This window comes from Salvia splendens, chromosome 19 (genome assembly GCF_004379255.2).
Source record: "Salvia splendens isolate huo1 chromosome 19, SspV2, whole genome shotgun sequence".
Classification (NCBI taxonomy): Eukaryota; Viridiplantae; Streptophyta; class Magnoliopsida; order Lamiales; family Lamiaceae; genus Salvia; species Salvia splendens.
In genome coordinates this window covers 24,657,165-24,683,940 of record NC_056050.1, presented here as the reverse complement: position 1 = coordinate 24,683,940, position 26,776 = coordinate 24,657,165, and the positions used below count along the sequence as shown (strand labels likewise).

Sequence of the window (26,776 nt, the reverse complement as noted above, 5' to 3'; positions counted from 1 at the left end):
TTTTTTCCAAAGTAAGTCAATGGTGATAGAATAAGACTATTTATTAATATAATTTTTACAAAACAAATGTAGAAAAGCAAATGTGACACTTAATGAAGGACGGATGTAGTATTATTTAGTGTCTTTGAAGCCGAAACTAAAAAGATTGTCACTAAAAACTTTTACTGGCGGATTAGTAAAAACTTTTACAAATAAACACTTGGTCTCCATGATAGTAACTTACGACTCCAGCGATAATCAATTAACACAAATATTTTAGTGGGCCGAGGCCCATATGCTAACTTCACAAATCCCAACCCAAAGAAAGAAATCTAAAATCTCAAACACATCTTTAATAAACTTAATTTACAAGAGCATGTGGCCCACATAAACCTAAATACTAGTACATGTTACTACAATATTTAGGCAATTCAGAACTATGGCAACTATGGAACTCTTCAACAATAATTTCAACACTGGGTGATGAATCATCATGTTCCAGCAACGATACTGAATCAGTGGAAAATGTTTGATCTACTACCGTGGTTTGAATAGATTGAGAAGGATACTCGGGAATATTTAGACGTTCAACATCACCCTCCAACATTTCCAACACTTTGTTCATTGAGGGACGATGGTCAGGTGTTAAGAGCACAATTCTCTTAACGAAGAAATCCTGCGATTACACTCGCAACACACCAATCCGGCGCCCCGAACGTTGGGGTCGGCGGCTCAATTCGTGGCTGGCGCGGAGAACTTCCTCCGTCGGCAGTCTTCAAGGTTTGATAAGGAGTATTGCACAAGTAATGTGGGCAAATTATTTCTTCATTCAATGAATAAAAAGATAACAACCTAGCCCTATTTATAATACTAGAATACTAGCTTAGGGAACAAGAAAACAAGATATGAAAATATACTATGAATCAAAAGATATGGGGAATAAAAAGATAACTAAATATTTGGGGAATCCTAAGATATAGGGGGATCGTAACAACTCCCCCACGGTTAAAATCCACCTCGTCCTCAAGGTGGAAACCACGAAGCAACGAAGAGGGTTGAAATATCTCCACCTGGATCAAACACCCACGAAATAGTTGTGCGTCCCCCGTCATCATCCCCATTAAATTTTCGAACATGAGTGCAGACAACGGGTTTTGCAGGACTGTGTAGCTCGATGCGAAAGGTGTCTGCGGCAAACAAGCACGTGATAAATTCATCATGTGGTAGCTCCTGCCCGCTATCATGTAGATCTGTTTTTTCCCTTGTCAAGGCAAGAAATTCACAGTTTCTTTTGCTAAAACCGACGCATATACCAGGATCAAATGCGCGCACTATGATCATTTTGATCATCTTAAAGATATCACTATCTTCAACATCTTTACAACCAACTAAACCTTTCGGTCCTATCTCATTCTCAATCCTTTTGTCTTCAATAATGCTCTCTCCCCAAAAAAGATCATGAAGGCATTGCACAACTTCATTTATGAAACCACACTCATCATCAACCTGCAGTTTCGTTTGCCACTCCTTTGTCCTTGAGCTCAGGACAACAGCTGGAGAACGACGATTAGGGGCCAAAAATGGAGTTGTCACGGGCGGCGGGTGTACGGGCTGGGTAGGTCCTGGAGCGGAGTTCGGCAGTAGCTCCACAGCCGGTGCCGGACTCGGCTGCTGCGGCTGGCAATTTAATCGCAGCAGCGGTGGCGGCTGGTAAGGTTGGTGGACCTGGTCTGCGGCAGTGGTTGCCGTTAGAGGTGGTTCCCCACACGAAGGCTGGCGTGCTGGGGGCTGATTGGCATTGGTGCGGTGTTGCGGCGGAGACGATGGATCATTGTGGGGTAAACCTGACGTCCCAAAGGAAGCTATAGTATTTCTCAATGGAGAATAGTCTATCTTCTGGAGATACGGAGAGACATCTGGCTGATCACGAACATGCTGTTGCGACGATCGGATTTTGCTCACCCGGCGATCTATGGCATCGATACGAGTTTCCATCCTGTCCAATGCCCTGTCCAACGCCTCCAATAAGCTGTCCACTTTGGTGGCTGAACGAGACTGATATTGAGGCTGCCACGGGCGATAGCAGTGATCGGTTCGTTGTCGGGGCGGATCCCAGCCACTAGGCCGACGCGGCAGTGGCTGATCAGAATTCGAGTATCCTTGCGATGCTCGGTGAGGTGATGGTTCCCAACGAGAGGGTCGTTGCGACTGTGGTGGGTCATAGGGCTGGAAACTCGGTAGTGGTCGGTTACTAGGAGGATCCCAACAAGTGGGGCCGTGGGGCTGGACTGACCTCATTCGGTGAGGCGGCGCTGGTCGGTGACTCATTAGCTTGCGGTGGCTGATCTGTGAGACATAGGGCTGGACTCCCCTCGATTGTCTCTGTCGTGGCAGGTCCCAGGGCTGTCTCTGTTGCCCCAATTGCTGGTGGTGGGATCGATATGGCAGGTCCCAGCAGGTCCGGGGAGCGGCCATGAAATGATGTATGAAAGAAGATGGAGAGAACTTGTGCTTCTTATCGGAGGTGTAGGTTGAAAAGGTGTTTTTTTTTGGATATAGATGAACGAAGATGGAGGATGAGTACGGGATGAAAGCACCAGTTGTTAAGAGCACAATTCTCTTAACGAAGAAATCCTGCGATTACACTCGCAACACACCAATCCGGCGCCCCGAACGTTGGGGTCGGCGGCTCAATTCGTGGCTGGCGCGGAGAACTTCCTCCGTCGGCAGTCTTCAAGGTTTGATAAGGAGTATTGCACAAGTAATGTGGGCAAATTATTTCTTCATTCAATGAATAAAAAGATAACAACCTAGCCCTATTTATAATACTAGAATACTAGCTTAGGGAACAAGAAAACAAGATATGAAAATATACTATGAATCAAAAGATATGGGGAATAAAAAGATAACTAAATATTTGGGGAATCCTAAGATATAGGGGGATCGTAACATCAGGACACATTTGTATGCACCATAATGCAACTATTGTCATCTTCCGACCATATTTCCTCCAACTATCATCATCACCACCATTCAACACTTCAATGTCCTTCCCTTGGTTAAAGTAGTCATATATCCAATACGGAAAATATTGACTCGAATTGTCATTGTTCCCTATCAAGTCTTTCTTCAAACTCACCATTTCCATTAACAACATCCTGAAACTATAAACATCAGCCTTGTAAGAGACCGCCCAATACTTCTGCTAATCAGTTCAGGGGCAACGTATCCTATGGTTCCTCTAGCAGCAGTCATAGTCACAGTGGTTTTATCCGTTGAGAAAAACTTTGCTAGCCCAAAATCTGATATTTTTGGGATGAAGTCATCATCAAGAAGTATGTTATGAGGCTTAATGTCAAAATGCAAGATCTGAACATCACACCCTCGGTGTAGATACTCAATCCCACGAGCAACACCAACTGCAATCTCAAACTTCGTATCCCAACTCAATGAGATCGTTTTGTCTCTATTGAAAATATATTGTTCAAGGGAACCGTTGGGCATGAAATCATAGATAAGTGCACGTTTGGAGCCGTGTGCACAATATCCAACGAGGTTCACCACATTGACATGGTGGATCCTTCCAATAGTCGCAATTTCATTCATGAAGTCTTGTCCACTTCCTCCAGATTTTCCGAGTAATTAAAACCTGAAATTGTTGTAAGTAAGTAGTACACATATATAAACAAGGAGCGCACCGATTAATAAGTCCATGCCTAGTCCTTGATCAGCTAGGATATTGTAGCCTGCACGCACACCAAATAAAATTTAGGCCTGAATTTAAAATAAACATTGAGATAGATACATATATTCAGATGCTTGTTTTTATCCATCGGAGTTATATGTGTTTATGCAAGCACTAAAAGTAGGGATACTTACGTAGTGGTATGAGTATAATGTAATTCAAAAGGAAAGTTTGAAGTAAGACCGTTGATAAAGCTGCGATTCCAAACAGGATGAGTATAGGAGGGCTTATTACTGCACATACCACACCTGAAATATTTTTCGATTTAAGTTCAAAGCCGATGATCAGAATTTATGACAACTCTGATCAGTGATCACAAATATAACGATCTTTAGCCGAAGGAATTGTTCACTTACCATGTGATCACTTCCCCAAAAGAAGTATGCAAACCCATTCGTTAAAAATATTCACACACATCTTTCAACTTTGATAGTAATATTGCTAGAAAGATTTTTGAACTTTTTAGACTATTTTTTGGTCCAAAATACTCACGAGCTCCTAAAAGGTATTTTCCTCTTTTGTTTTTTGTTTCAAAACAACCTATTGATATTATGGCAAAGTTTATACTTTTAGAGAATTTTCTTTTACATGTTGATAAGGAGGTGATTAGTAGAGGAATTAAATAGAACATTATTTATGACATCTTACATTTTTTTAAAAATATATGTGTATATAATTTTTTTTAAAATTAACAAAAAAATAGTTTTAAAAATTAGATTAGTATTAATTATTTATTATTAAATAATTTATTAGTTTTATTTACATTTTAATTTAATTTGAAGAATTTATTGATATCTGTATTTGGGAGACTTTTTATAAGTTAAAAAAAGTAAGACATGTTTGGCTTTCGCGTCTTCGAGCACTTCAATTTCGCATATTCATCGACGCATAATGTGGTGTAATTGGCGGACGTTAGATCTTGCATTGAATTGGTCTGAGTTCAACTCCAATTTACCATACTTTTTATGTTATTTACTTTTAAAGTTCATTGAAAATTTAACTTGGCAATTGGCATGCGCTTTTAAAATCAATTGAGAAAATGTCGTTGAAGTAGTCAATCTTTCGAAATAATACTCTCCCTCCCCAAAAAATTGACTAGTTTTTCCATTTTGGATCGTCCCCAAAATTAGACAAAATCTGAATAAAGAAAGTTTTGAACTACTAATAACATGGACCCTACAATCTACTGACGCTACTTCCATTTTTTTAAGCGGATGAAGTATAATATAATGCTTGCTATTTTAGAAAAACCAAAAGTTAATTAAAATTAATGAAATCCTATGAATATCTATCTGGCAAAATAACTACTACCTCCGTCCCACAATAGGAGTCATATTTGCTATAAGCACATATTTTAAAAAATGTAAAGAAAAGTTAGTGAATTGTGAGGGTCCCATTTATATTATTAATTTTATAATAAAATATGAGCAGAATAAGTTGATGGAATATGACTCTTATTATGAGAAATACTGAAATGACAAATGTAATTTTTATTATGGGATGGAGGAAGTGAGTAGTGACAACAACTGATTTTGCAGTAGTAGATATACTGAACTATACGAAAACTGAAGGAGATTTGATTTAGCAGGAATTATTCATTTTGGACTGACTTAGTTAACTACTCCATACTCTATTCGTCTTATAAAAATATAAACATTTGAAATGACACGAGAATTAATATACAATTGGTAAAGTAAAATAGAGGAATAGAAGGATAGTTACTTAGGATTGGCGGATAGTGAGACCTATACTATTATTAGTGTTTAATGAGCTATAATAGTGGGTAATAGTGGTATAAATTGTAAATAAATTAATATATATGGCTAATGAGCTGGAGACAATTTTTCCTAAATGAATATGTCCATTTTTTGTGACATACGGAAATGGAAAGTGAACATAAGAGATAATGGTCTTTTTCAATTTTAATGAAGTCAATGAGTCAATGACGATAGTTGATTGGAGAGAAATCTACAAACTAATCCATCACAATTTATAATTCCGCGTTGAAATTTCTGTAGCATTAAATTTCTAATTTCTTTGTCGCTTAAAAATAGTAAGTAAAGGATAAATTAGAGCGCACCGGTTGTTAGTTGAATAGTCTCTCCAATCTCTGCAAGCATAAACATGATTAGCAATAAAGGATTAATGTGAAAAATATTACTTTCTCTATTTTATAAAAATAGAAATTTTATAAAACGGGCGAATTTTAATGCACAATTAGTAAAGTAAGCCAAAGAGAAAAAAATGTGATTAAAGTATTATTTGTGAAGAATGAATATCACTTTATTTTTAAGGGACAAATCAAAATGGAATTAGTTTCTATTTTCAAAGGACGGATGGAGTAATAAATAGAGGAAATGTAAGATCGATATCTTACTGGAATAAACCATCAAGCTAATAGTCCTAAAATAGCGATAATTGAAGTTATAGGAGGTGCACATAAAAGAGCTGCAACGTACATCATATGATTAAATGGAATAACATATTGAGTAATAATTTTGAAATAGGTAGTGAAGCATAGCGCACATGTAATGTAATGACCAGAAGAATAGGGATATAACAATGAGAGTTATTCAATATAATGTGTATGTATTGAAAAGAATGAGAATTATTCAATATATTGGCAAAGATGCCACAGGTAGAAGGAGTGCACTTTGCATAGCAAGATGGAAGGAAATACACAAAACAATTAAGACAGATGAATACTTCATCATTGTTGATTCATAGATTGTAATTCATGTTTTCTAAAATAAATAAAATTATGGCATGAGATGAGACGAGTTCACTAGTTTATGATCACGGTTGGGTGCATAAGAAAATATTGGCAGGTCTTCATTAATCCCATTTTTTACCATACGTATATACATATAAAAAAACTAAGTATCTGATAAATTAAGATACATGAAGTTTATATTATGTAAACGATAAGTACTTCCCTACCATGTCAAAAAGTTGACATAAATTCAGATGGTCATAATAAATAGTCGAGGAATTTTATACCATAGGATAATGAACTTTAATCCATTTACAAATATAATTTGGTCCTTATAATTTTAAGTTGTGGCTCAATGACAATCCATTAACACAAAATATTTTTTTGGTCCGAGGCCCATATGCTAACATCACAACCCAAAGTTATAAATCTAAGATATCAAGCACATTTTAGTAAACTCGATTTATTAGAGCATGGGACACACACACATAAACCTAAATACTAGGACATTTTACAATATTTAGGCGAATTAGAACTATATGGCATGACATGCAATTATTCAACTATAATCTCAACACTGGTTGAAGCATCTTCATGTTCCAGCAATGATACTGAATCTGTCGAACATGTTTGATCTACGACGATCTGAGTAGATTGAGAAGGATAATTAGGAACTTTTAGACGTTCAACATCACCTTCCAACATTTCCAACACTTTGTTCATTGAGGGACGATGGTCAGGACACATTTGTATGCACCATAATGCAACTATTGTCATCTTCCGACCATATTTCCTCCAACTATCATCATAGTTTTCATCATCACCACTGTTCACAACTTCAATGTCCTTCCCTTGGTTAAAGTAGTCATATATCCAATTCGGAAAATATTGACTCGAATTGTCATTGTTCCCTATCAAGTCTTTCTTCAAACTCACCATTTCCATTAACAACATCCCGAAACTATAAACATCAGCCTTGTAAGAGACTGCTCCAATACTTCTGCTAATCAGTTCAGGGGCAACGTATCCTATGGTTCCTCTAGCAGCAGTCATAGTCACAGTGGTTTTATCCGTTGAGAAAAACTTTGCTAGCCCAAAATCTGATATTTTTGGGATGAAGTCATCATCAAGAAGTATGTTATGAGGCTTAATGTCAAAATGCAAGATCTGAACATCACACCCTCGGTGTAGATACTCAATCCCACGAGCAACACCAACTGCAATCTCAAACTTCGTATCCCAACTCAATGAGATTGTTTTGTCTCTATTGAAAAGATATTTTTCAAGGGAACCATTGGGCATGAAATCATAGATAAGTGCACGTTTGGAGCCGTGTGCACAATATCCAACGAGGTTCACCACATTGACATGGTGGATCCTTCCAATAGTTGCAATTTCATTCATGAAGTCTTGTCCACTTCCTCCAGATTTTCCGAGTAATTTGACTGCTACATGAAAGCCACTTCGGAGCTTCCCTTTGTAGACAGAACCGTAGCCACCTTCACCTAGTTTGTCTTGAAAGCCTCCTGTCATCTTCTTAATGTCTGAATATGAATATCTAATTGGTGTGAGTTGGTTGTCACTTCGTAAGAAACTTTCGATTCTTGTATACACGGACCTATGCCTTATCCGAAATTTCTTGATCAAAAGCCACATAGCAACAGGAAAAAGGATAAACCTTGGTAGCAAGATGATCAATACTGCATGACAAGTGAAAAACATAAAATAAATAAATTCATCAATGTTGAATATTAATGCTTGTACAAGTTTCTGTTTACATTTATAACGAATAAAGAAAATATTACGTTCAAGTAACACAATAAATTATGAACTCCGATCGATACGATCACATAATTGTTTTATAATATTATAAATAAATAAATAAATGATGTGCAATGAAACCAAGCATAGTATAATATTTTAACATAGTATTTGAATAAAAAATCACGAAAATCTGGTTAAAATTAAAACCTGAAATTGTAGTAAGTAAGTAGTGCACATATATAAACAAGGAGCGCACCGATTACTAATTCCAAGCCTTGTCCATAATCAGCTAGGATATTGTAGCCTGCACGCACACCAAATAAAATTTAGAACTGAATTTAAAATAAACATTGAGATAGATGCATATATTCAGATGCTTGTTTTTATCCATCGGAGTTATATGTGTTTATGCAAGCATTAAAAGTAGGGATACTTACGTGCTGGTGTGATTATGCCGTATTCCAAAAGGAAAGGATGAAGTAAGGCCGTTGATAAAGCTGCGATTCCAAACAGGATGAATATAGGAGGGCTTATTACTGCACATAGCAAACCTGAAATATTTTTCGATTTAAGTTCAAAGCCGATTATCAGAATTTATGACAGCTATTATTCATAAAAACTTTTTATGATTTATAGTAATTCATTAATTAACTTATTTTAAAATATATTTATAAAATAATTTCAGTTTTTTGCTATTTTTGTCATGCTTTTTCTATTTTTCTAGAACTATTATACACAAAAAAAATTCATATTTATACTTCAATACTTAACTTATTTCAAAATTTACTCATAATTTAAAAAATTAAATATATACATATCTCAAGTTTTCGTATCATTTAATTATTTCTATCTCGTAACATATCTCATGCGCATTTTTGTCATAACTTTCGGCTACATTGATATAAAAAAACCAACAATTATTATCAATATATTGGACCCCCACGTTAAAATCTTGCGTCCTCCATTAGATTTAAGAAAGTTGTGTTTAATGAGTTAAATAAAATAGATGAGAGAATAAAGTAAAAGAAGGAATAAAGTATATGAAGTTAGCTATTTTATTTTTAGCTAAAAAGAGAAATGACTCAAGTAACTTGAGACAACCTAAAAAGGAATACGATTCAAATAACTTTGAGACAGAGGGAGTAGCAGGTAGTGCATGTATATAAACAAGGAGCCCACCTATTACTGATGCAATGCCTATTTGAGCGGGTGACAAACCATAGCCTGCACGCAGACGATAAAATATAGAACTGAATTTAATTTAAAATAAACATCAGGAATCATTTTCATACCTAGATCATGAGAATTTAAATTCAGATGCTTGTTTTTATTCATCGAATTTATGTGTTTATGCAAGCATTAAAAGTTAAGGATGTTTACCGTATTGTATGAATATGTTGTAGTATAGAGGCAAAGTTAGAAATAAGCCCATTGATAGAGCTGCGATTCCAAAGAGAGGGAATATAGGATGGCCTATTACTGCACATATCATCCCTGAAATATTTTTCAGTTTTAAGTTCAAAGCCGATGGATCAGAATTTATGACAACTGATCGCTAATATGGGGGGAGTATTAGTTATTTAAATTATGAAGTTTAGTTAGATTTTGATATTACTTTGAAATTGGAATATTAAATCACAAACTTATAATTTTTATCAAGTGTCACGTCCATGCACAAATTGACGTCTTTTGGTGATGTTAAAAACGGCATTATTTCAATATAAATAATAAAAATAAAGGAATATAAAAGAAAATACTTATTTTAATGAAACATGTCGTTTTAAACAACATTAAAGGATGACAATTTGTGCATGGATGACAATTGTGAAAAATAAATGAAATTTTGTGATTTAAATGACTATTAATTGTGTGACAAGTCCCGTAAGAAAATTGATATAGCTGAAATCACCAAGCTTCGGAAATCGACAACTTCATCTAAACTTAATAATTTCATGATCAAGTTTTAAGTAGGTAGAAAAATCTAGAATTTGGTAAAATCTTGTGATATTAGCTATGAATTGTCCTAATAATTAAGCATAGATAATGGAAGATCTCACCTAAAATGAGTAGAAGAGCTGGGTGAAGCACCACTGCAAACATAGCTAGAGGAGTAGCAAGTGAGATAATCTTCATAAACACAAATCATTATATATTAATATCAATGATATTTTATAAATCGTTCTTACCCTCCCAGAAGGAAGCAGACCATGGTCCGCAGTCGTTGCAGAAGGTGAGTTCAAATCCATACAAGAGAGAGTGGTGGATTTCTGAAAGAGATACATTTTTCAGATCATGAAAGTGCCACGACGTCATCGCTATGAGATCTAGTCCGCACAGGTGCGGTACCTCTGAGGCATTCATGTGTCCGACCTTTATATATGAATATGATCTATCATTCATTCGAGAACATTTAGTAGAAATGTTGGTGAAGAGGGATGGATTCTTCATGGGATTAGGGCAGCTCATCAAATTGATACGGGTGGCTTTATAATCAAATGGATAGGTAGAATAGCTTGGGATAGAGTAACTGTAATGAGAATCATCGGAAAAGTAATAAGTAGAAGAGATGGGGAAAGAGCAGATGTTGTGATTGTTGAGGGAAGCATCAGCCACTCTGATGGTGGAGATTTGGTAGTCGATGGCTTTGACATAGAAGTTTCGAGAGTTGAGAGAGATGGAGGTGAGATTGTGGTGACATGTTAATATGTGATGGCCGCAGTTGCTGGGGTCGCCCTTGAGGAGGAAAGGGTAGCTGATATTACGAATAACGCCACACGAAGAAGGAGGGCAGGGAGGATTAGCATGGGAGAAATGAGCTAATGTTGTAAGGATGAACAAGAGGAGGAGAGTTGTGGACATTGCAGCTTGGAGAGTTGAGATTGCCAAATATTTCTAAATAGAAGCATGCACAAAATAGATCGATCCTCTGTTTCGGAGACTGTTAATTTAGAAATAGCTGAATTGATATAATGGGGTTGGGCGGGCAGACGAAACTGATTTTGCAGCAGCAGCAGCCAGCGAAGGAGATTTGATTTGGCAAGAATTATTCATCTTGAAAAGTCTATGTCCACGATTATTATTTTTTAAGTATTTATATTGAAGTCAATGAGTCAATGGCGATAGTTGATTGAAGTTAAGTCCACAAACACACCCATCACAATTTTAACTCCGCGCAGAAATTTCTTGTCGCAACAAATTTTCTTTTGTCACTATGAAATACATTGAGAGGCATTTCTTTTGTCACAAATACACAACTAGTGGAAGTTATTGTTGGATCGTTGGCACTAGGATTTCACTTTGTTTTGATTTAGATAATGGATGTATAATTTCTAGTTTAGAAGCTGTTGCAGAGATGAATTCTTGCAGGGAGAAAAATCAGATCTTGAATAGATTGGAAATTGATTTAGCTTACAAATGACTCTTCATCTCTAATATTTAAAGATGGAATACTAGACCCTTCTAGGAAATGAAAACACATGCTAGAGAAATAAAGACTAGTGTCACAATTAGCCAACCTACTAATGACACTCTAAACAAAAAGTAATTAAACTTTTGCTGCACATTAACTACAGTTCTCCCTCTTAATGTGCTGCTCCATGACACCAAGAAGCTCTCTAAACTTGAAAAACTTTTCCTTTGGAAGTGCTTTGGTGAAGATGTCTGCCACTTGATCTTCGGACTTGCAAAATGTGAGCTGAACTTCACCTTCTTCGATGGCTTCTCGGATGAAATGATATTTGATGTTGATGTGTCGAGTGCAGCTATGAAAAACAGGATTCTTGCTCATAGCAATTGCTGATTGGTTGTCACAAAACAGCTCGGTAGCTTCCTCCTGCTTCATTCCAATATCGCCAAGAATCTTTCTCAGCCAATACACTTGTGATGTCGCCATAGCAGCTGCAACATATTCAGCCTCGGCAGTTGATTGTGTCACACTCTCCTACTTCTTTGAAGTCCAAGAAAACACACTTGAACCTAGAGAAAATGAGTAACCCGTAGTACTCTTCATGTCATCCAAACATCCGGCCCAATTGCTATCACAATAGCCTTGCAAATTAACTTGGGCACCTTTGACATACTTGATCCCAAAATTTGTTGTGCCTTTGATGTATCTAAGAACTCTCTTTGCTACACCAAGATGGATTTGACTCGGACTATTCATGAATCTTGACAACATACTACAAGCAAACATAATGTCCGGTCTTGTCGCACAAAGATATAACAAACTTCCAACCATACTTCGATAGATAGAAGCATCAATCTTCTTTTCACCATCTTCTTTCTTCATTTTCTCATTCACCACCAATGGAATCAAAGTTGGGTTGCAATCACTCATTCCAAACTTTTTCAGAATATTTTCTACATATTTTCTCTGGCAAATAAACACCCCATCATTTTCTTGGTATATCTCCATGCCCAAGAAATGATGTAGCAGCCCCATATCACTCATTTCATATCTCTTCATCATCTCAATTTTAAAATCATGTATCATCTTCTCATCATCACCACAAAACAGCAAATCATCAACATATAGAGCAACAATGAGAGTAGATGTACCTTGAGTCTTCACGTACAAAGTAGACTCACTTTTGCTCCTTTCAAATCCATGCTCAATGAAATATGCATCGATTTGGCTGTACCAAGCTCTTGATGCTTGTTTCAATCCATACAATGCTTTCTTCAATCGATAAACTTTATCTTCAGCACCTTCGATTATAAAACCTTGAGGTTGCTCCACATAAATTTCATTGGTCAATTCTCCATTCAAGAAGGCTGATTTAATGTCAAGTTGGTATAATAACCACCCCTTTTGAGCTGCAAGAGCAATGAGCATCCGGATTGTATCCAAACGTGAAACCGGCGAAAAAGTTTCATCGTAGTCAATTCCGGGCTGTTGTGTGTAGCCTTTTGCTACAAGTCTTGCCTTGTTTCTTTGAAATGATCCATCTTCATTTACTTTAACTTTGTAGACCCATTTCACTCCAATGATTTCTTTTTCTCGTGGGCATTCGACCAACTCCCATGTCTTGTTCTTTTCGATCACATCAATTTCTTCTTGCATAGCTTTTCTCCAAGCTTCTTGCTCCATTGCTTCATCAAAATTTTCAGGTTCTATGAGGCAAACATTGCATCTCTCATAGACATCTCGCAAGCTTTTCATTCTAGGAGCAGGACTTGATGATGATGTGGACGAACTTGGATCCGAGTTAGAGTTTGAATCATTTGGGGATGAAAAATCTGCACCTTCATCACCATCTCCCTCATCTTCAACAGTTGGAGCTTGTTGTGTTTCATCAATGACTGATCCACTCTTCTGCACTTCATTTACTTCCCAATTCCAACTTGCATTTTCGTCGAATATCACATCTCGACTTGTGATAATACTTCTTGTCTTCAAGTTGTAAAGTCTATAGCCTTTGGACATGTTGCTATAGCCAACAAGTATACATTTCACACTTGTTTCATCAAGCTTTTGCCTTTTTTCTTTTGGAGTTTGAGCATAGCAAACTGACCCAAAAACTCTCAAATGCTTCACTGATGGCTTTCTTCCACTCCATGCTTCAATAGGAGTTCTATCCATCACAGCTTTTGTTGGACATCGATTCAGTAAGTATACTGCTGTATGAACGGCGTCTGCCCAAAAACTTTTAAGCAATCCTTTGGCATGAATCATTGATTTTGCCATCTCCATCACCGTCCTATTCTTGCGTTCGGATACACCATTTTGTTGTGGTGTGTATCCAACACTTAGTTGTCTTCCAATGCCTTCTTCTTCACAATACTTGGTGAATTGATTTGAAGTGTACTCCTTTCCATTGTCACTTCTTAGCACTTTGATGGTACGGCCACTTTGATTCTCCACAAAGAGCTTGAATTTCTGAAAGACTTCAAACACTTCGGATTTTTGATTCAAGAAGTAAACCCACGTCATACAAGTAAAATCATCAATGAAGAGAATGAAGTACCTGTTTCCACCATTAGAATTTATCGACATTGGTCCGCACACATCGGTGTGTACAAGCTCTAGAGGTTCCTTTGCTCTCCAAGCAACTCCTTTTGGAAACGGTAGCCGGTGATGCTTTCCAAGTGCACATCCTTCACAGACATGCTACTGTGTTTCTTCAATCTTTGGCAGACCATGGACCATATTTTTGTTGTGTAGTAGCTTGAGACTATTGAAGTTCAAGTGGCCAAGTCTCAAATGCCATAACCACGATTCATCCATTACTTGAGCTTTCATTGCCATATTTTCAGCATACTTGAATGTGAGAGGAAAGCTGCGACTCTTCTCCATTTGAATTTTTGCCACGATTTGCTTCGCCCCCTCTTGATCTAGTATGACACATGAATTTCCTTCAAAATGGACAGTATATCCATGTTCAATAAGTTGACCAACACTCAACAAATTTTGCCTCAAATCTGGTACAAGTAGCACATCACTTATGCGCTTCTTCCCTTTCTTCGTGTCAACACTTATCGTCCCTTTTCCCTGGGCTTTGACAAGAGCACCATTTCCCATCTTAACTTGAGAATTTACAGATGTATCAATGCTGACAAAGATGGACTCATCACCTGTCGTGTGGTTACTACAGCCACTGTCTAGGTACCACACATCTTTATCTTTTTGTTTTTTGCTTTGTGAAGCATAAAACATATATTCTTCACTCTGCTTTTCTTCCAAAAAATTTGCATACTGCTGCTGTTGTGGTTGATTGTTGGCGTAGCAATCCTTTTGAAGATGACCAAACCGACTACATTTGTGGCATTTCGGCTTGTCCTTAAACCAACAATCCTTGTACTCATGGTTACTCTTTCCACAATGAGTACACTTCTTCCCATTTTCAGCTTTGTGAAAACCTCTACCACCATGTTTGGTTTTCTCTTGACCTCTTCCACGACCATAGGTTCCACTACGATTTTGTTGGCCACCACTAAACGAAGATTCACCAACACTTTTAGCATTCAAATGCAGTTTTGATTGAAATGCACTCTCAATCGGCTTTTCCGATTGCCTTAACAGCCTTTCTTCATATGATTTCAAAGAACCCATCAGCTCATAAATGCTCATTTTAGAAATGTCTTTAGTTTGCTCAATAACAGCAACTATAGCATTAAACCTTTTTGGAAGACATATCAAAATCTTTTCTATCATTCTCTGATCTGAAATCTCTTCACCATACACTCTCATTTGATTTGTGAGCTCAATAAAACTTGAATGAAACTGATTTAAGGTTTCATTGTCTTTCATTTTGGTATTCTCAAAATCTCTTCGTAGAGTTTGTAGTTTAATGGCTCTAACCTTTTCATCTCCTCCAAATTCCTTTTGAAGAATCTCCCATGCCTCCTTTGATTTTTCAGCTCCCATGATTCGAGGGAAAATCGAATCGGCGACGGCTTGTTGGATCTTTGATAAAGATGCAGCATCTCTTTGCTTCGTCTTCTTGAACTCCTTTATTTGAGCTGCCGTAAGATTCTCGTTCTCGTTCGCTTCGTCGTAGCCTTCATCGACGAGCTCCCACAAGTCCAATGAGGCAAGTAGTGTCTTCATCTTCTTGCACCAAAACTCAAAGTTCTCTCCGGCAAAGATTGGTAGAGAAATATGTTGTGAGTTCTCCATTTTGTATAAGATACTCTGCTGTAACTTGACAGCAACTATTGCTCTTTCTTTCACCTTCTTGAGGCTTTTTGATGGAGAAATCCTAGTATTTCAACTAGGCTCTGATGCCAAACTGTTGGATCGTTGGCACTAGGATTTCACTTTGTTTTGATTTAGATAATGGATGTATAATTTCTAGTTTAGGAGCTGTTGCAGAGATGAATTCTTGCAGGGAGAAAAATCAGATCTTGAATAGATTGGAAATTGATTTAGCTTACAAATGACTCTTCATCTCTAATATTTAAAGATGGAATACTAGACCCTTCTAGGAAATGAAAACACATGCTAGAGAAATAAAGACTAGTGTCACAATTAGCCAACCTACTAATGACACTCTAAACAAAAAGTAATTAAACTTTTGCTGCACATTAACTACAGTTATTTCTAGGAAAAGTAGATGACAACAAAAATTCAAGCATTACTAATAATCTCAATAATGCTACTACCATTGTTATCATGCAATAATAATATGAAAGCATTCTCTTTGAATCCGTAGCCCAACTTTGTTATTCATTTCCTGCCATATATGTTGGAATATTAGGAATTTGCTGATGTTCGACATTGCCTTCTAACAACTCCAACACTATATTCATCGGTGGATGATTGTCTTGACTCATTTGTATGCACCATAACGCAAAAATAGTCCTCCTTCGACCAATGTTTCTATCATAATTTTCATCTACATTTCCAATGCTAATGTTCATAACTTGGTTCAAGTGGTCGTATATCTAATTAGGGAAATACTTACTAGATTTGTCATTGTTCCTAGTCAAGTCTTTGTTCAAGTTTAATATTTCTATCAACAAACGTACATCCCGAAACTATACACATCAGCCTTGTAATACACTACTCCAATACTTCTATTGATAAGTTCACGAGAAACATACCCCTATGGTTCCTCTTGCTGTCGTCAATGTCACTGTCTCCTTATTTGTGGAGTATAATTTCGCCAATCCAAAATCTGATATTTTTGGGATAAACTTGTCATCAAGAAGTATGTTGTGAGGTTTAACGTCAAAATACAAGATCCGGATGTCACAACCATAGTGCAAATATTTAATCCATCGAGTCAGCCACTTCAACTACAATCTTAAATTTCATATCCCAATCCAATTAAGGCTTTTTCTCAGTTGAAGATATACTTGTCAAGGGAACCATTTGGCATGAAATAAAAAACAAGGGCATGCTTGAATCTTTCGGCACAATATCCAACTAGTAGAACAACATTTACATGAAGTTGCTATTTCATTGATGAAGTCTTGCCCATTAGCTCCGGATTTTCCAAGCAATTTGACTGCTACAAGATGGCCACTTCGAAGTTTTCCTTTGTAAACAGAACCGAAGCCCCCTTCGCCTAGTTTATCTTCAAAATTCTTAGTCATCTTCTTTATGTCCTAGTAAGAATACCTTATTGGCATGAGCTTGTTGTCACTTTGTAGGAATGGCTCTACTCCCTCAAATAAGGACAAACGCCTTCTCCTGGAATTTGTAGATCAAAAACCACACTACAAAAGACAAATGACTATATATCCTTGGTGTCCAAACGATGATGGCTGAGATTAACATGGAAAAACAAGACAAATACATTTGGTGATAATAAGGCCAAATCAAAAACTTGTGGTAAAACAGTTATACAATAACTTGCATGAAGTAAAAAATGAAAGGAAAAGTGGCGCAAATTATAGTATTGAAATGGTGATTCAAGGTACCAGGTAACACGAAGTTGTAAACTTCATCGCACCATACACATAATGACATAATAAAAGAAAAAATAGCAATAAAGGGAGATAATAGACTTAGTCCTACTAAAAGAGAGATTAATTTAAAGAGAGCCGGATAGTAATAGTCTGTGAATTAAAAAGATCGTACTCATATATGGAAGAAATGGAGTGAGAGAATCAGAGTGGTGAGGAAGATCTGAGTTGTGATCATAGCTGGATAATGTAAGTCACCTACCAATAAGGCAAAATAATAACTGTAAGCTCACAAGTCACACACTCTATTTATATACCAAATCATAGCTGGATATTAAGAGTCAATGATCATTTTTGGTACCTAAATTTTCCTCATATATAGTATCAATTATCAAACGTGAGTATGCAAACCCATTCGTTAAAAATATTCACACACATCTTTCAACTTTGATAGTAATATTGCTAGAAAGATTTTTCTACTTTTTAGACTATTTTTTTGTCCAAAATACTCTCGAGCTCCTAAAAGGTATTTTCGTCTTTTGTTTTTTGATTCGAAACAACCTATTAATATTATGGCAAAGTTTATACTTTTAGAGAATTTTCTTTTACATGTTGATAAGGAGGTGATTAGTAGAGGAATTAAATAGAACATTATTTATTACATCTTACATTTTTTAAAAAATATTTGTGTATATAATTTTTTTTAAATTAACAAAAATAGTTTTAAAAATTAGATTAACCTCTCTTGATTAAGATATTATACGAGTACTAGGGAAGGTTCATCCACTCTTGATTATCTTAACCTCTCTTACATTGGCTTTGGTTTTAATTTGTGGATATTAATTAATATAATGTAAAAATGTGACCTCCTAGTAGTTTTGAGAGTTGAGAGAGATGGAGGTGACATTGTTTTCGCAGCGTAGCTCAAATCTGCTGTCACCGCAGTTTTTGGGGTCGTCGTTGAGGCGGAAAGGGTAGCTGATGTTGGAAAGGACGCCACAGGCAGAAGGGGTGCATTTTGCATCACAATATGGAAATAAATGGAGTACTAAAACAATCAGCATATACGAAAATTTTATACCAAATGATGCAGAAACGTATAGAAATTGACTAAATTGTTAAATAAAGAACTCAATTAATTGAGAACTCTATAGTATAAAACTCAAAGTAAATGTTAATAATTAAAGTCTGTCTTTTTAATTCAACAATGAGGCATTTATATAGGCAAGGTGAAATTCTAAACTTATCAAAAGAAAAAAAACTAAAAGAAAAATAAGTAAAAATAACTAAAAGGAAAATATGTGAGAAAGGGTAGCTGATGTTACGAATAACGCCACACGAAGGAGTGCAGAGAAATGAGCTAATGTTGTAAGGATGAATAAGAAGAGGAGAGTTGTGGACATTGCAGCTTGGAGAGTTATTGCTTTTGATTCCATGAAACAAAATACTTTCTCCGTCCATAAAACATATTTTTATTTTATTATTTTGGGATATCCCCAAAAAAATACTTTAATTTTTAAAAATAAAAATTTTCTCTCTCATACTTTGTCCATATTTTTTCTCATTTTTCATACTTTACTCACTTTTTTCTTTCCTTTTTAGTTTGTCCTACAAAAGAGGTAACATTTCCTTTTTTTTGGAAAAAAATTCTCTCTCACTTTAATATAAATATACTATTTCCTCTCTCCACCTAACACACAAAATAACATCTACTAAAATTCAGTGTCATTTTCCAATTATACCATCTATTATAGGACAGAGGGAGTATTTTTCATCACTAGCAAATACTACTATAACAATAAAAATGAAAGTATTGAAAGATAATTAAAACTGCTATATAAATATTATTAAATACTTAATTTATCGTTAATTAATTTAAATACGGAATTTTATGAATATCTATCATTTGAGCGAAATTACTACAAAACTAATTTTGCAGCAGCTGCCAGCTGTGCTCAACTATATGTGAAGGAGATTTGATTTGGCAAGAATTATTCATCTTGAAAAAACTAAGTCCACGATTATTATTTTTTAAGTATTTATATAGAAGTCAATGAGTCAATGGCGATAGTTGATTGAAGTGAAGTTTACAAACACATCCATCACAATTTTAACTCCGCGTAGAAATTTCTTGTCGCAACAATTTTCTTTTGTCACTAAGAAATATAAATCCCATTCAGCATTCAAAATCTCCAATCCATCCGGAATAATCGAGGAATTCTATCTTGTGAAAGTTAGGAGAACAAGAGTCATATTCATATACTTATTGCTTTTGAACATAAGTGATGGTTTCCCTCTTTGCAATAGTAGGCTGTTCCGGTCCCACCATCATTTGTGTGTAATAAGAGATGTAGTAGGTGATCCTTAGGGCTTAAGAGCATCCACAACCGTGCCGCTGGTATCCTTAGGGCTTAAGAGCATCCACAACCGTGCTCTTACCAGCGGCACGGTTGTGGGCCCGGGCGGTACTATTCATGCCTGCTCTCTGGCAAGAGCACAACACCCACAACTGTGCTCTTCCGCAAGGACGAGCACAATTAATATAAAATTCAATTACACAAAAACATTTTCATAATACTAAAATTCATTAAAAAAACCACAATAAAAATAACAAATTACAAATAAAATAAAAAGACATAATTAAAATCCTAAAAATTAAAAATTACATAATTAAAATACTAAAAATTAAAAATTACATAATTAAACTCCTAAAAATTAAAAATTACATAATTATTGGCTAATATAACCCGAGGAAGACTACGCATCCGGCGGCACCAACCCCAATTGTTTTTGGAGACCCAATATCATGGACTCGTGCGTTTGAAGTTGCGTGGGGGTCATAGTTGACCTATCGGCCATATTGAGTTGGGCCAAAAGGGCCCACAACGAGTTGTTCGGGGGTGGAGGTGGAACATAGGGTGCGGGTTCGGGAGCAGGGGCAGATGGAGTCGCGGCGCGACGTCGTTCGGCCGCCGCCTTCTTCCTACCTTGCGGTCGGCGTCGGGAACCGCTTGGTTGGGCATCGGGGCTACCCAAGTTAGCTTCGGCGAGTTGGCTAGCCACTCGGAACGCCCGAATCTTGGGTGAGAGGAGGGGCCGAATATTCCGTTTCCGGACTATGAAACGGTTGCGAACCGAACCATTCGGGGTTCCAACCGTGAGAGCCGCTTGGGTTGTCGTCGTTACCGGACATAGTGGTGTTGTAGGGTGTGAGAGGAAGATGAAAATGGATATGAGAGATTGATGATGAGAATTGTGTAGTGAAAGTGTGAATTTTTTGGAGTGAAATTGGGGGTATTTATAGATGAAAGTGTGTATTTTTGGGTTAAAAAAATAAAAAAAAATTAAAAAGTGGGGAAAAACGGTTATAAACGGATATAATTTTTTGGGGAAGTGAAATTTTTTTTTTTATTTTTTATCGATTTTTTTAATAAAAATCCGATTTTTTAAAAAAATAAAATAAAAAAATGTTTGAAACCAACGGCTATGCCGTTGGCGAATCGGAGACCGCCACGTGTGCGTCCGCTGGCACGGACGTGCTCGATACATCGAGCAGCGCCGTGCCAGCGGCGCGGTTGCAGCGGTGGTGGTCCTTCGCCTTGCCGCTGGCACGGACGGCGGTGGCGCCAACCGCCACCGCTGCGGATGCTCTAAGGCTTAACTAGGAGTATCTCATTTCTTTTAGAAGAGAGAAACTAAATAGACCAATGTTCTCGTTGGTCACGTCTGATTATTTGCTAAGCCACCACTCCAAATTCTTGTTGGTCAAGACGAATTCATTGCTCGCCACCATTTCGAGTCATTTGGGCTATCAATAAAAGCACTAATGTTACATACAATGTTTTAAAAACCGGACCGGACCGGCCGGTCGGACCGGTCGGACCGCGAACCGGTAGGCATTCCGGTCCGGTTTGCCTCTAAAAACCGCCTGTTAGTTGACCCGCCTCGAACCGGTAAAATCGGCCGGTCGAACCGGTTGGACCGGGAACCGGGAACCGGTTCAACTGTATTTAAATATTTTTTTAATGCTTTTCAAAATTTTATTCTAAAATTTTGGCTTTGATAGGGGTCGAACTCAAGACCTCTCGGTGAACTTACCAACAATTCTACCACTACACCACAAAGACTTCTTGGTAGTAATATGAACATAAGTTATTTTCATATGTTAAACACGAAATATTTTATCTATATAAACTAATAATTCGCGTTTAATACGTATATATGTATATTAAGAATATGTGATTAATTATATTAAAAGTTTACTACTATTTGATTATATACTAGGAGTATTTACTAAATATATGTTTTTAATTTATGTTTATTCATATATCTTTGTGTATAACATTATTTTGCCGCATTACTTTTTGAAAATAATACTATGAACTTATTTATTTTTATACATAAATATTAGTAAATTTTTTATTTACAATAACTTACTACTAGTATAATTTATATATTTAATTATATTTGTTGATAAAAAATTAATAAAATTCTATCATTAACTAAAAATATATTCTTTTTAATTTTATATTCTTTTAAGATAATTCCTTTTAATTTTATATATTCTTTTAAGAAATTGTTAATTATAATATATTTTTTATATTTTAATTATACTTTTACAATCACTAATGTTTTATAATATATGAGTTTATAATTATACATAGAGTTTAATACTAGTTTTTAATATTGTGTATTATAATTTATTATTGTATTTAAACTTAACGTCATTAAATATTCTAATATAATAGTACAAGACTTGTTTTCTAAAATAATACTATTAAATATATAATACTATAATATTTATTGACAAAACATTTAATTAAATTTAATTATTTACTACTAAATAAATAAATATATATATATATATAAACAGTATTCCGGTTCAACCAATGGTTCGACCAGTGAACCGGTTGAACCAGTGAACCAGTAATGACGCCGGTTCGCTGGCCGGTCCGGTTTTTAAAACATTGGTTACATATCAAAAAAGAGAACTCATTGCAAATGACTAGCTTGCTAGGAGAGATAGTCCATTTAGCATATAAGCCATATATTAGTTGCTCTCACAACCGATGTGGACATTAAACAGAGGCGGTCTTTTAGACCGTGTAGACGTGTAGTGTATCTTCCCATTCCGCGATGAGATCTAAATCTAACTGTGGTTGTGTAATAAACGTGACCCGAGTTCTAATTGGTTTATAAATAAAAAGTTCAAATTTTTAATTGAACTTTAAACTTTCTTATTTTTGGGTTGTGTGCCTGGGTTCGAAACTAGCTGATATTTTGGGCTAACATAAAATTTCTTTTCCTGGAGTAAGATTTATGATATGGGCCTCAAACATTAAATTAAAAATAATGAAATGGGAGCTGGGCCAATCCAGATGAAAATCATAATTTGAAATATATAGTAACTTCGGCATAAATACACACCCCCCTCAAAAAATATATATTTAGAGCTTAATTACCAATGATTAAAAAATCATATAATATTCCAACTCTATTAGAAAATCGCTCACAACAATTCTCACCCCCTGACCTGGTGCTCAATTAGCTATATATAGGATGAATAAAGAATTCTTCAATTATATTTCACAAGACCATGGAAATAAATAACTAGCTAATAATATGGTAATTCACTTCATGTTACATCTGATTATGAATATATCACAAATACACAACCAATCTGATTATGAACATATCACAAATACACAACCAGAGGAACTTGTTTCAAGTACAAATGAATGATAACAGAAATATATCGAGCATTACTAATAATTTCAAGAATGTTGCTACTATTATCATCATGCAACAATGATAAGGAACCATTGGAATCTGTAGCCCAACTTTGTTCCTCATTTCTTGCCATATACGCTGGATAATTAGGAGTTTGGAGATGTTCGACATCACCTTCTAACATCTCCAACACCTTATTCATTGATGGACGATTGTTAGGATTCATTTGTATGCACCATAATGCAACAATAGTCATCTTACGACCAATGTTTCTATCGTCATTTTCATCAACATTTCCAATGTCAATGTCACTACCTCCTTGGTTCAAGTGGTCGTAAATCCAGTTTGGAAAATACTTACTAGATTCATCATTATTCCCGGTCAAGTCTTTGTTTAAGTTTACCATTTCCATCAACAACATTCCAAAACTATACACATCAACCTTGTAAGACACTACGCCAATACTTCTATTGATAAGTTCAGGAGCAACATATCCTATGGTTCCTCTTGCAACCGTCAATGTCACTGCCTCCTTGTTTGCGGTGCATAATTTTGCCAGCCCAAAATCTGATATTTTTGGCACGAACTTATCATCAAGAAGTATATTGTGAGGTTTGATGTCAAAATGTAAGATTTGCATGTCACAACCATGATGTAAATACTCAATCCCTCGAGCCACTTCAACGGCAATCTTAAATTTCATATCATAATCCAATGAAGACGCTTTTTCTCGGTTCAAGACGTACTTGTCAAGCAAACCATTTGGCATAAAATCAAAAATGAGGGCACGTTTGGATCTTTCGGCACAATAGCCAACAAGCTGGACAATGTTTACATGATGGATCCTTCCAATAGTTGCTATTTCATTGATGAAGTCTTGCCCATTTGCTGCAGATTTTCCGAGCAATTTGACTGCTACAAGATGGCCACTTCGAAGCTTTCCTTTATAAACAGAACCGAAGCCTCCTTGTCCTAGTTTATCTTCAAAGTTCTTAGTTTTCTTCTTTATGTCCGAGTAGGAATACCTTAGACTTCTTTCTTCTTTTGTGCTTAAAAAGTAATGGAATTCCAATTTAATGAAGGGGAATAGATTCATTCTAATTGAGGGAGTGACGCATAATGGTTGTGCGTCGTTCTTAATGAAACGCACAACCCTTATGCGTCGTTCTTTAATGACGCACAAGGATTATGCGTCGCTTAACGACGCATAAGGGTTATGCGTCATTAAAGAACGACGCATAAGGGTTATGCGTCGTTAAGGCGGCTTTTAACCCCCTCCAGGCAGTCGCAGCTCACAGAACGCACTTTCACACACTTTCATTTCCTCTCTCGGTGATTTCCGGCGTTTTCAGGCGATTTCCGGCGATTTCTCCATAAGATCCGGTAATTTGTTAATCAATTTAGCTACATTCATCATTATTCATGTTTATTGTGCTTTCATTTGTTAGTTTTACCCAATTTATACAAATTAGGGCTTGTAGGAAAAATGTCCCTGATAAACTCGTGGTTTAGCAAATATTTTGGATGCTTAACGTGAACATTTCAGTGTTTTTGTAGCATACTACTTGAGTTTACATCCATTATCCACTACATAAGTGTTTTGACGAGTTTGTCGAGTGTTTAGAGCTAAAACAGGTGAAAATGACTTGAAAACGAGCTTGAAGGAAGAATCGCCTGACCGGGCGCGCTTCAATGCGCGACTTTCGTATAATAGCCATAACTCTCTCATCCGGACTCCGATGGGGGCGTGCAAGATACTCACGCGAAGCCCTTTCGAAGACGAAGACAATGCATTTGGAGGATTCCAGAGAAAACGCCCGACCGGGCGTTTTGGTCGCGAACTCCAGAAAATTCGCCCGACCGGGCGTTTTGGCGACTTAAAATCGCCCGGTCGGGCGATGTGTTCTGCGAGATTGAAATTGCTATTATTTCCGCCCCGGGTATGAAAGGAGACCTAGGTTTTCGACCTCATGATATCATACACGCCCCATAGCAGCTTTTGAAGGTTTGGAGAGTGGAATTGAGAGGAAAGGCGTCCCAATCCTCAACAAGATTGAAGACGAAGACGAATTTCCGTTCAATCCACCCTTGGGAGTATTTTCATTGGTTTTCATGTTTTATTCAATGACTATGGTTTATTCTTATGTTTTTGAGTTGAATATGAGTAGCTAAATCATTTGTAGAGTTTTGGTGAGGACTACAATGAACACTTGTGATTAATTCAATAGCTTTTGATTACCTATGCTCTTGTGATTATTTTGTTTCATTCTTGTGCCTTTCAATTCAATTGCCTAGCTACCAATTGGATATATTGACCTAGTTTTGAGTAATCGAGAGATACCTAATTAGGATTGATAAAAGAATGAACAACACCTAGATAATTTGCATTCGAGAGAAGGAATTCTAGAGTGAGGACTTGAATCTTTTGAGTATAGGAGTTAATTGTGAAGTATAGAAGGAGACTTCAATATTAATAGTTAATCAACGGGTTGAGTGCACTCGAGAGGGGGCTTAGCCTAGAATAGCGATTGTCCTTCTAATCCTAGAGACTTCAACGGGTAATCAAAGTTGTTGAGTTGTTTACATTGTGGGTATTGTAGTCGGATCCAAAGCTCTACCTCGTTCTCTTATTTGAAACCTATCCTTTGTTGCGTGCTTTTAACTTGTTTATGTTTAATTGTTTTTCCAAGAATCAACCAAACCTTTGAATCGTCTAGATAGTAGTTAAAATCGGTCCGTGGTACTTGAGTTTATACATTTTGTCTCTGTGGGATACGATACTCTTACTTGCTTTGTGCTACACTAGCCCCGTACACTTGCGGGAATTTCTTGTGTTAAAATAAGTTGAGTCAAGTTTTTGGCGCCGTTGCCGGGGACAATTTGTGTTAATTTAGCTCAATATCGTGGTAAACATAGAGATTACTAGTTTAGACGTTATTGCTTTAATTTTTATTTTATTTTTGAGCTCTCACATTGAGTTTTCTTATTTCAGGTTGTATGCACACACGCTCTAGGGGTCTACCTTTAGAGCCTATCGATCTTGAGATCGAAGCATCCAACAGAAGGAGAAACGCTTTGAGAAGGCTAAATCAAAGGATCCAAGTCTCTTCTTCGGTCCAGAGACGATCACCTTCGCCGGTTCAAGAATCACCGTCACCTACTCCGTCACCAGTTCACTCCCCTATTCAGTTTGAGCCACATTCTCCTATTCTGATGGAGAACGTAGAGGGGAATGATGTTCCACCACCTCCTCCAACGAATGCTCAGCTTCAACAACAACTCGAAGACTTGCAGAGGCGGTTAGATCAAAGGCAGAATGTGATACCTGTCCAAAACATGTATGCCTATCATGGGGTGGCAAACCCACCCGTTGGCAACAATGTTCATGCCAACACATTTGAACTCAGGAGAGGATTAATTCAGATGGCTGAAAACAATGCTTTTAGAGGCCGACCCATCGAGGATCCTAACAAGCATCTCACTAAATTCATCCA

General features: G+C 36.6%; 2 protein-coding genes and 1 long non-coding RNA gene across 7 annotated transcripts; all 3 read right to left on the bottom strand.

Annotated features, from left to right (window-relative positions):
• Positions 1 to 3,028: 3,028 nt before the first annotated feature.
• On the bottom strand, positions 3,029 to 11,242 carry LOC121779524 (LEAF RUST 10 DISEASE-RESISTANCE LOCUS RECEPTOR-LIKE PROTEIN KINASE-like 2.5). 5 transcript variants are annotated; one of them, XM_042176858.1, is made up of 8 exons: positions 10,388 to 11,242; positions 10,259 to 10,303; positions 9,582 to 9,695; positions 9,381 to 9,425; positions 8,639 to 8,752; positions 8,458 to 8,505; positions 7,245 to 8,137; positions 3,029 to 3,137 (listed from the first exon to the last, which is right to left on the bottom strand). In XM_042176858.1, exons 1-8 carry the CDS (start codon positions 11,058 to 11,060, stop codon positions 3,084 to 3,086), a joined length of 1,986 nt encoding a protein of 661 aa, XP_042032792.1. In that variant the 5' UTR covers positions 11,061 to 11,242; the 3' UTR covers positions 3,029 to 3,083. The 5 variants fall into 5 exon arrangements, with proteins under 5 accessions (XP_042032792.1, XP_042032788.1, XP_042032789.1 ...); XM_042176854.1 differs by lacking the exon at positions 3,029 to 3,137 and having other exon boundaries at positions 6,749 to 8,137; XM_042176855.1 differs by lacking the exon at positions 3,029 to 3,137 and having other exon boundaries at positions 6,749 to 8,137; positions 10,259 to 10,291.
• Positions 11,243 to 16,935: 5,693 nt separating this feature from the next.
• LOC121779525 lies at positions 16,936 to 17,810 on the bottom strand. Its single transcript, XR_006045837.1, has 2 exons — positions 17,728 to 17,810; positions 16,936 to 17,411 (listed from the first exon to the last, which is right to left on the bottom strand). It is a non-coding gene; the product is annotated as an uncharacterized LOC121779525 (long non-coding RNA).
• Positions 17,811 to 23,247: 5,437 nt separating this feature from the next.
• On the bottom strand, positions 23,248 to 26,483 carry LOC121779219 (rust resistance kinase Lr10-like). The gene is made up of 2 exons (XM_042176539.1): positions 26,452 to 26,483; positions 23,248 to 24,331 (listed from the first exon to the last, which is right to left on the bottom strand). The coding sequence occupies exons 1-2, from the start codon at positions 26,481 to 26,483 to the stop codon at positions 23,248 to 23,250; spliced, it is 1,116 nt and encodes a 371-aa protein (XP_042032473.1).
• Between the last annotated feature and the right edge of the window lie 293 nt (positions 26,484 to 26,776).